General features: G+C 38.1%; 1 protein-coding gene across 2 annotated transcripts in view; it reads left to right on the plus strand.

Annotated features, from left to right (window-relative positions):
• The window catches only part of LOC118840108 (limbic system associated membrane protein), an 837,829-nt gene that overhangs the window by 580,167 nt on the left and 246,076 nt on the right, over window positions 1-11,586 (plus strand). For both annotated transcript variants that reach the window (XM_036747612.1, XM_036747613.1), the window contains exon 3: window positions 4,190-4,315. In XM_036747612.1, coding sequence (XP_036603507.1) covers window positions 4,190-4,315 — 126 coding nt within the window. The remainder of the gene's footprint in view (window positions 1-4,189; window positions 4,316-11,586) is intronic.

Raw genomic sequence — 11,586 nt, forward strand, 5'->3', positions numbered from 1 at the left:
CTCTCTAAAAAGTTGTCCTCCCCCCACAGCCCACTACTGCTTTTTACTATGGTATAAAGCAACACTGTACATAATTTTCCAACATACTCTTCTATAATTTTTCAAATTAATTTATAAGCTAAAGTTGTGTTGCTGTTGGTTTACATATTTCTTTGCTTGGAAAGATCAGCTGTTTGCTAAGGTGGTTTTTTGAGGCTTTTGATTTCCTTCTTGTTGAATGAACAAATGATTAAATGAATTAGGGCATGTAGTGTCATAGGGGACAGAACATTGGCCTAAGTACAGGAGACCTCTTTTCTCAGTTCTGTCATTACATAGCTGTGCAATCCTGAGCAAATTGCTTAGTCCAGGGGTGGGGAACCTGTGACCTTGTGGTCACTTGGGGCCCTCTAGGTCCTCAAGTTTGGTCCTTTGACTGAATCTAAACTTCACAGTACAAATCCCCATAATAAAAGGATTTATTCTAAAAAACCTGGACTCTGTCAAAAGGTCACATCCAAGGACCTAAAAGGCCACATGTGGCCTTGAGGCCACAGGTTCCCCACCCCTGGTAAGCTCTCTGTTTCTGTTTCCATATTGTGAAATAGTCTTGATCATGTCTGTCTCTCAGAAGTGTTATAAAGATAAAAATGCAATGTATGTGAAAGTGCCTTGAAAATTTTAATGTCTTAATGTTGTCAATTTGGGTTATAGATTGAACAAAATAACCTTTAAATTACCTGACAGCTATGAGAATCCATTATTCTCTTGGATAGAGATAGGTGTTTTGCAAGTTTTAATTTGTGTTTATTTTTTTCATTAAAAGCAACGTATGAATTGTTGTTTCACCCTTGATAATAGTTAGCATTTAAATAGCCCTTTATAATTTACAAAGTACTTATATTTTATCTCATATTTTGGTGCAGTAGCTAGAGCACTGGGACTGAAATCAACAAGACCCGAGTTCAAATCCTGTTGCATATGCTTACTATCTCTGTGACCCTGGGCAATTCACTTAACCTCTGCTTGCCTTAGCTTCCTCATCTGTAAAATAGGGTAATAAAGGTACCTATCTCCCAGGATTTTTATGAAGATCAAATAAGATAATACTTGTAAACATCACTTGAAAACGTTAAAACTGTGCAATAGCTAGCTAGATAGAGATATGTGTGTATACAGATACATGTAAAGCTATTATTACTATATTTCCATGTAAGCTACAGCTCAGAGATGGCTGCATCTCCCACATGTGCTGGGTTGATTATATGTCTATATATCTTTCCTGTGAAAGAAATGATTGCTATTTAGTGCCAACGTTTAGTTCTGTAACTTGATTTTGAAATATACCATCATCCTCAAGGACTTCTGTGTGGGAGAATTTCTTCTAACTAGGCAAATCACAATTATATATGACTTAAAGTTCTAGATAGTTCCCAAGGGTCAGAGAGGTTAAGTGAGTTGGCCATGGTCACACAGCTAGTGTCAAAAGCTGGTCTTAAAACAGAGGCCTTTCTAAATCCAATTCCAGCACTCAATCCAAAATGCTACATAGTCTTAATATCTATGAGCCTTAATATACAGTCTTAATATCTAGTTTTAATATCTTAAAATCTATTATGAAAGGCATCCTAGATATTAAGGTTAAAACAGCTATCCTCTTCTTCCCCTCCCTTTGCTGGATGTTTACCCGTGGACCATCACTATCTTCTAATGGATATTTTGCAGGGATAGAATGATTTTTCAATCTATTTTCTCTGTGCTAAGAAAGGCAGAGGATTTTTTTTTTCATGTACGACTCTATGAGGCCTCAAATGTTGAGAGGGTAAGAAAAATTTTAAGATTCCCCGCTATTGAATTCCTAAATTCTATCGTCATTCTCTCCATCCTTGTATGTGTGTATGTAATACATATATGTGTATGTATATATGTATATGCATACACGTGTGTATATATGTACATATGTCTTTATATATAAATACGTACGCATATATTGTCTGTATATGTACATCTATATGTCTGTGTATATATGCATACATGTGTATATTGAGGAACTGGATATACATGCATGTATCTATGTGTGTGTAGATCTGGATCCATAGATATATGATTAGAAGTAAGTAGGTGACAGGACAGAAGGATAGAAAATACTACAAGGCATTAAATGTGATGTTTATACTATTTTCTTTGTCAACATGTGGAAGAAAGGTTGGCTTATGGTTCCATTTTCTTCTAGGTAGTATAAATCTAGGTACAAATCAATAATAAGAAATTGGGCTCTTCAGCTGTGTAAAGTTACTTTTTTCCATTATCCTACACAGAACTCATCCTTATTAGAGCAGAGCTGGGACCTGTCCATTACACTACCCCATGCTAGTCAGATAGATTCGAGTAATAACTATAGTGGGAAATTGACGGATTACTGTTAGTGCTTTGGGATTTGGCAAGCTGATGAAAACAAACTTCTTAAAAGCAATAGGCCCAGACCCCTAAGGTGGTTCTTTCTCCAACAATGCACTTTATTCAGCTGTGATAAACTCTTAGCCCAAACTGGCCAATTCCAGCTGGGTGGATAAGTGCATCGTAGAATGCCAGTTAGAAATCATCTTAGAGCTCACATTGTCCGATAGCCCATTATTACCTATGAGGAGGCCCTGGGATGTAAAGTGACTTGTCTAAGATGCCTACATGAAGATAGACAAGGTCAGGGCCTGGAGCAATATTCCATTAAAGAAGGAAATATTTGTTATTTACTTTATGGAGGTCTCTGTGGTACATGCTCATGATGATACAAGACCCAATGTTTGTGCTGGAAAAAATGTAGAATTGAATTGAAGTAAGACGGATTTTATTTATATACATATATGTGTGTATATGTATACATATGTATATATACACATACACATATATACATATACACATATGTGTATATATATGCATATATATGTGTGTGTATGCATGTGTGTGTGGATAGATATAGATATATGTATATAAAATTCACATTAATGCATTATCATTGCACAAGAAAGGTATACATATGAAATACGTATGTATGTACAAATGTGTATGTACACGTACACCCACAAGGATGGAGAGAATGTCAATGGAATGCAATAACAAGTCTGAGAAGGTCAAGGCTTATTATTGATTGGGCAGACCAGGGAAGGTATTTATGGGGTGCAGAGTGTTTTTTGGGGGGTCTCAAAAGAATAGACAGGAGTTCAACAGGCAGAGATAATTTATGGGAAGTCAGTAAAAGGAATAGCATCAACAAAACATGACTATAAAAGCAGAGAGGACAGAACTAATCTAAATTGTTTGGAGCATAAATTACGCACACAGCAATAACATGGGATAAGTGGAAAAGCAGGATGATGCCAGATTACATAGGATACTATGCCTGACCAAATACTTTGAATGATACTTGGCAGGCGATAGGGAGCCACTGAAGAATTTTGAGCATATAACCAGATATATATATATATATAAAAGAAAGATTGTTCTCTGTGTGATACAGAAGATAGAATGGGGAGAAGACGGATGGGGATGAGCATTTATTGAGTACCTATGATATGCCAGGCACTGGATTAAGCACTTTCCAAACATTTCATCCTCACAACCCTGGAAAGTAGGTGCCATTTTTATTTTGCAGTTGAGAAAACTAAGGCAGAGAGTAAGTGACTGGCACAGTGGTACAAAGCTAGTGTGCGTCTAAGGCTGGATTTGAGCCCTGGTCTTCCAGATACCCAGACCAGTACTCTATCCACTGAGCCACTTAGCTTCCCCATGGGAATAAAAGATGTGGGAAGATGTTTTAAGAGTTGAACCTAAATCTCCTGACTCCTAGCCCATCATTCTTTGTATCTCTGTTCAGCTGTTTTCAATTGTGTCCAACTCTCCATAACCTCCCCCACTGCCGCCTTTTTTTTGGCAAAGATACTGGAGTGGTTTGCCATTTCCTCCTCTGGATCATTTTACAGATGGAGAAACTGAGGCAAACAGGGTTAAATGATTTTCCCAGGGTTGCACAGCTAGTATCTGAGGTCAGATTTGAATTCAAGAAGATGAGTCTTCCTGACTCCAAGCTCAGCAGTCTATTCACTATGCCACCTAGCTGCCCCCTCATTCTCTGGTGCTGCCCCATAATGTGTCTTAAGTATTCTCAGTGTCCTTCTCTGAAGTGAACATAAGCTATTTACTTTTGTGTTCTCAGTTCCACCAAAGATCTCCAACATCTCCTCAGACGTCACTGTGAATGAGGGAAGCAATGTGACCCTGGTCTGCATGGCAAATGGTCGTCCTGAGCCGGTCATCACCTGGAGGCACCTCACACCAACTGGTAAGTACCTCTCCGGTACCTGAGGGAGAGGATTTCAAACCTTAATTTTAGAGGACTGGCAAAACACTGAACATCTGCATGGCATCATTTTAGGCAAACGCTAATTGAATTAGATTCAGGTGATGGCCACATTCAAAGAATGTGCCCTGTGGATGACTGGCTTCCTCTCTATTGCCACTCTGTATTCATATCTCATAAGTAGTCTTCTCAGGGTGCCTGGAAGAATTTGCAATATGATTAAGTAATGGGAGCCTGAAATAACCAGCTCACTAGTCTACAATTTGGATTTCAAATCATGGCCAATAATTCAGGGAGAGAATTATGTTAAAAATAAGATTAAATATATAGCCATGTAATTTTCTCTCAGAGAGTAATCAACGGATATCCCCAGGCAATATTTAAAGTTTTCTTTTCATATAAACTAAGCAAAGTCCAGTGGCAGAATCACATCAAAACAACTAACACTATAGAACTTCAGTCCTTGTGAATACAACAGTAATCTCTCCAGACTTCCCATATAATTTGAAGACCCCATAATGAAACATACTTCTAGTTGACTCTTTGGTCTTCATGTTCACACAACTTTGGTCAATATCTTTATGTTGTGACTAAATTTAGTCCCTACCCTAAATAGCAAAACTACCTTCAAAGGGCTTAGTGGTCCTTTAATGTTAGCTGGACAGCATGCTAAATAGCATACAGAAGCCTGGTTGTCTTGTTCTGTTAGTCTTGTGCAGTTACTGAAAGTACAGGATCTCTGTGAGTGCCTGTAATGGCAAGTAAAGTGGGACTTTTTGTTGTCTTTTGTTTTGGAGTGCTTCTCAGCGCTAAGGCAATCAAGTGCCTTTGAGTTTTGCCTTTGTCTCAATCGAGAGTCTTTGATTGAATTGGGAGTCTTTGATGACCTGCTTAAGTCATGGGAAGGACTTGAGTTTGAGTCGCATGGTTGTGACACCCTCTGACCCTGAAGAAGTGTATATATACTCTGAGGTTAGCATTTTGCTTGGGGCTCACTCACTGGAAGAGTGTCTTGTGGTTTGACCAGAGGTAACTCTGGGTAGCCTTTAAGGAGCTCCCCCTACTCCGGTTTTGAAAAACCCAGATGTTGATGCTTCTCTCTCTCTGGTAACTATGTATGTAATGTCTTGGACAGACATCTAGAATCCTGTCTGCTGATCTGTGTTGTTTTGCTTTGTTTTTATAATTTCTGCTTGTAATTTCTGTTTGTGTTTTCTCTGAAGTTCCTTTTGATCTTACACAGCCACAGTAGTGGCAAGTAGCATTATTTCAGTGCCTAAGTAAATTGGTCTGGCTTTGGCATAACCCCAAAGTGGGACTGAAGTATGGATTGAGCTGGGTTGAGTCCTATAAAACCACATGAATAAGGGGGTACAGGAGAATGTTGGATGGGGCAAAAGAGGAGAAGTTAACTCATTTGAAGCCCAGGAGTTGTGTCACTGCAAACCATTTTGAAATGGAGAAGCCCAACACACACACACACACACACACACACACACACACACACACACACAAACTTCATTAAAATCTATCATTTAGTGGTCACATGGGCAGAAAGAGCACAGTGCCAGGCACACAGTAGGTGCTTAATGCTTCCTAACTCTCTGAGAAGTAGCATTGTGTGTAGGTATCTGGCATGACAGACAAGTGACACCAGCACTTCCTGGTCTGTATCCTCCAGGAAATACATTTCTTTTCCCTCTCTCTTCTTTGCTGAACTCATTGCAAATGCTTTGTTTAATGCCCCATAAGGATCCTTACTTCCTACTACTTCTGTGCTTGGTATAGATAGACAGGTAACCTTACATTAGATCACCATAGACATCTTGCCTACTTTGAATCTTCTGTGATCCAGAAGATTCCCCTGGAGATCAGAATGGTTCTAAGATTTGGATTTTCTCCAGAGTTTTTCTGGGGGTTTTCTCTAGAATTTTTCTTTTTATGGCTAATGGCAACTTCAACTTTGTAGCTGACTTAAAAAAATTTAAGATGCATCATAGCTGAATGATTAAATGCTAGGTGAGGTCTACTCTGGATTGGATCACACACACACACACACACACACACACACACACACACACAGACTACAGCCATACTTTTCAGAGATGACCCAGGGATTCACTCCTCAGTCAGTCAAGAGAGCTGGGGATGACTCACATCCGAGATCTATAGATTGATACACATTCTAAGATCTGGTAGTACTCCACTAGCCTGTTTGTTCCTATGTTATTCTCACAGATCCCATATTAAAATATTCCAGGATGCCGAGGAAATAACTCTGAATATAGACCACAATTGAGTTACATACTACGCTAAGACATGCTAAACCAACTACCAGCTACATTTGCCTATGTAAAGGTAGTTATTTATTCATTATGTGGTGTGTGTGTTTTCTGACAATAAGTATTAATTCCCGTGGTCTACTCCTTGGTCTTTTTTTCATCTTACTCACATAAGCACCTTATCATATTCTTTCATTTTGAACCCCTGAGCTCTTATTCCTAGTAAGATGGTGATAGAATAATGAACATGGGATAGGGGGTTTTGTTGCTCTCAAAAGCTAGGAGGACAGAGGTATTCCTTTCACCTCTTTCTGCTCATAAAGGGAAGCCTTATTTGGAGTCGGCCACAGAAGATGCTTTCCTGTCTTATATGACAGAATAGCTGCTTGCAATTCGAGGTAGCGTGAGCAAGAAATCCAGCCAGCTTTGTTCAATTATTAATTGCTCCTTCAACACTACAGAGTGTGGCTGTCGTGCAGAGGAAGTGTACCTGTAATTAGCTCGACCCCACAGGGACATCAAGCCTTGAAAGGAGGAGGCTTCCTTGCAGGGTTTGTGGATACCTGATTGCCTGTCATTTGAAGACACTGAGGTAGAAAGAAAATAAGGTGTATGGTATATATCTTATGAGAAGAGGAATATTTATTTCCCTCCTCCTTTGGTTTCTTACATGTGGGTTGAATATTTTGAAAGAGGAGATTTTTTTATTTAAATATATTACAACTCATTTTGAGGGGACAGAAAAAGCTTGTAAGATGGTATGGAATAGTTTGCAAAACATGCAAAATCAGAAATTTTATCTGAAATGGATGGAGTGGAATAGTGGAGAAAACAGAGGATGCTTTCACTCAGAGGGTGCCTTTCTTTTCTTACTGGCTCCTTCATTTGTCTTTCCATTTTAACCATTCTATAGAGTGAAAATGGCATATCCTGTATGTGGGTGTGAAAATATAACCTATTCCCCCTATAATTAAGTTAGGCTTTCATAATCCTGTGAGTCTCGAGGGGAAGTCACATTATAACTTATATTTCCTTTTGAACATTTGATCTCCCTCCTGTGAGCAATCCTGGTCCCATCTTCATCAGACTTTTGTTTCTAAATCTTTCTACTCATATCTAAGTGGAAGTCCATCTCTCATGTGAGCATCACATTCTGTCAGAATTACTCAGAATTTTGCTGAAAAGTATTTTCTAGGCAGTTCATTTCTGCTAAGGTTATTAATCCAAATAAGCCAATGAAATTTCTCCCTTTTTTCTCCTCTCTTGCCTGTCTGCTCACTCTATGTAGCATAATCTACAGGTTGGAACAAGGTCATAGTACTTGAATGTATGCTCCAAAATGCAAACTTGCTATAGCAATACTGCCAGGGTTCTAGAAATTTTCTAAATTCTATAAGAAAGTGCATTGTACTTTGATGGCCTGGGAAGGGAAGGAGAAACTACTGAAAACTGTTGCAGGTACAATCCTCTTTTTACATTTTGCTTTGTATATAGAAATGATCCATTTACTTGTTTTTCAGTTCAGAATGAAAAAAAATTAAGAAACTACTTTGAGAATTTAGGAGGGTCCCTTGATCCCCAGATGTTCGATTAATTCTTTGTTCCCCCATAGGGGTCTCCAGCACCTATCCTCTAGTCCTCTGTGGATTAGGCACTTCTAAAGGATTGAGAATTTCCTGACTCCACTAAAATCGACTGTCCCCTTTCCATGTTTTTCAAAGTTTAAAGAATGTACCTGAGGTTAGCCTTATGCAATCCCATTACTGCTGTAGACTCATGGGCCTTATTTCTATTTGTAAAACAGATCTAGCTATAGAATTTCCAGCCCTTCTGGGATTGTCAATGAAATTTTTAGCCTTGAAAATTTGTGAAAAGTCAATAAAGAAGCAAACTTACTTTAATTTTAAAATTTGAATCTACTGTCATTCAATACATTATGGTTCCTACAATAACTATAGTTTTATCCTCTGGGGCACATGAGGGAAGAAGGTAGTATGAATATGCAGTTCGTATGAAAAATAAATGCTTTAAGATTTGTGTTTCAGGAGGTACTATCTCTAAGGTTGTTTGGAGGAAAATTTTAAGAATATGGTTTGATTTGAAACTGTCTGGGCTGTAGACAAGGTATCAAGGAGGAGAGAAGTGTCAATTACAAGTGTTGAGTTCAACAACTCAGTTCCGAGGTATTAAGTAAACACCTATTATCGGTATGGTACATTGTGAAGTTGTGAAAAAGAACAATATTTCCAAAAAAAACCAAAGAGAAAGAAAATAAAGCTTAATATGTAATTGAGATACTAAGAGGTCTGATCTCATTGGTATAAGGGACTTCTAGATGAGGAATGAAACTCTATCAACCTAGAGAGGCATTTTCTCTATAATGTTAATCTTTACAAGTGCCTAAAACAAGGATAAGTCATATACCAAAGGTTGCATATCCCATGTGTGTAAACAGCAAGACTTGAACCTAGCTCATGCTTCACAGTCATCTCTCTGACCACTATGTCATGTTGCTTCAGACACTTAAGCCGTATATCTCAGATCTATAGAATGCATATTTTTCCCTAAAGAAAGAACACCTTTCCAAAATAAAGTTCAATAAAGATTTATATTCATCTGTTTTACAAAAAAGTGACATTGCATTAAGAGCTTGGGGACAAATCATCATATTAGCCAACGATGCTGAGCTATTCTTCATTCCTGATTTTGAAAATCTTTTTTTTTAACTCATCCACATTTTTTCCATAGCTGTAGGGGAACTAATTGCAACGTCTACTTTTTTCCCCAAAATGTAGACATTTTGTGAGTTATTTGTGTGTAAAAACATCTTAAGTTTATTTTAAGATTAGAAGTATATTTTTACCCAATTCATATGATTCCAGAATGGCCTAATCAAGTCAGCACAGACTTTGCTTCAGGAAACTTCCCATTGAAGCAAATGTACTTTAGACAGAATGAGTGAGTGCTTGCAGAACTAAAAGATAGTGTGGCTATGCATTATGGAGTCTCTAGCATAAGACAAAAGATCCTATCTGATGCATGTCAGAGGGACTGAAATCAGTCACACTTCCTCTCAGAATACTTCATAATCTATAGAGATATTAATACAGCGTTTGCAAAGGGCACTTGACAAATGTTCCTTGAATTGTCAAAATGAATTTGAGATGAGTGTCCTACATACTTCTGAACTTGCTTTGTTGTGAATCCTCTAGTGTGCTGAAAACAAACTAGACATTTTGTAGTAGTCCTAGATAGGTATGCTTTGGAATCCTGCCGTTTTACCTAGGCAAGATAGAGAATAGCTGAACCAAACCGAAAAAAACAAAACAAAACAAAAAACAAAACTAACCGAACAGCAACTGAAAGTTGGGGATTTCAATGAGTAGAAATGAGGACTGTAGGTTGGAAGTGCTAAATTTGGGTACCTTGATCAATAATAAAAAATAACATTTATATTGAGCTTTAAGGACAGCAGAGATGTGAACTTTACAAAAGCAAGTACCATCAGTATTATCATTTCCATTTTACAGATGAAAAAACTAGGAATCAGAAAAGTTAAGTGACTCAGTCACACAAGTATCGGAGGCAGAATTTGAGTTTAGGTGTTCTAGACTCTACATCTAGCAATCTTTTTACTATGCCATATTGCCTTTCTGACCAAAAGTATACAGGTCAAAGTGAAAAGGAAAGAGTCAAAGGTGAGTCCTTTGTTCTTGTTCAGTCGTGCGACCCCATTTGGGGTTTTCATGACAAAGATTCCAGAGTAGTTTGCTATTTCCTTCTCTGGATCATTTTGCATATGTGGAAACTGAGTCAAACAGGGTTAAGTTACTTGGCCAGGGTCACACAGATAGTAAGTGACTGAGGCCGAATTTGAACTCAGGTCTTCCTGACTCCAGGTCTGGTATTCTCTCTACTGAGCTACCTAGCTATCTGGAGATCAGTCCTACTTTCTGTTTTAAAGGTGCAAGTCTGGTTCAGGGACCTAGTCCTCATATTCTCCACTCCTACAATGCTGTTGTTTGAGGGGTACAGTCCTTAGAATCTGTTCCAAGGGCAAGAGTAATGCTTTATATCTTCATTCACATTGCTGGGTCCAGATGTGTCAGATGTTAGAAGAGGGAGGAAAATCTGAGCCATCAATCAGTCAGTGCTCCTGGATGGTTCTTTCCAAAAGTAGGACAATCCAGCCTTAGAGGCAGAGAGACATCTGCGGATATCAGATTGAAACTTTGCTGACAACATGCTCCCAACTTTATGGTTTTCCTTTCTGGTCACTGCTTTCTTCATAGTGTTCTGCAAATTTGTTCTATCAAATTATGGTACCATATAGAGTGTGTTTCCATTTCTGGCTCTCATAACTGGCCCCAAATATTACCTACTTCAAATTTGCCTTTTGAGAATCTTTGTATGATTAAATGGTACATTAGCAGAATACCTTTCACAGTTGTAATAGTCACAGAAAGTGAAAGATTTTAACATCTTCCATTTGTGATTCCAGACTTCCAAATCTCCTCCTACCCTATAATGGTGACATCATATTTCTGAGAATATTTTCTTATGGAGGATCTTATCTTGGTATGTCACCTATGGGTCCAGTCAAGCACTGTAACACGTGTTAGCAAAGAACCTGTCTAATTGGGTGGAGGTGCACATTTTGGATCTTCCAGCTGGAAACTCTTATTTTGGGATTTATTACTCTTCATTAACCTTTCTACAAATGCTTTGTTACCATCAAAAAGTAGCAGTAGTTTTCATATACCAGACACCTATTTATCTTTTAAAGTTAGAGTAGTAAGAGAAAATTCTAATAGGAAAAAAAAATTATCTTGCGCTCTCAGTGGTGAGACACTTAGCAGCAATAGAATACATTGTCCCTCAGTTTGTTGATGACCAATTGTGTGGGTTGTCTAGCTCATTAGGAATCTAGATTGAAAGGAAAACAATAAAAGAGAAAAAAGAAAGAAAGAA

The sequence above is a fragment of the Trichosurus vulpecula genome, chromosome 2 (genome assembly GCF_011100635.1).
Source record: "Trichosurus vulpecula isolate mTriVul1 chromosome 2, mTriVul1.pri, whole genome shotgun sequence".
NCBI lineage: Eukaryota > Metazoa > Chordata > Mammalia > Diprotodontia > Phalangeridae > Trichosurus > Trichosurus vulpecula.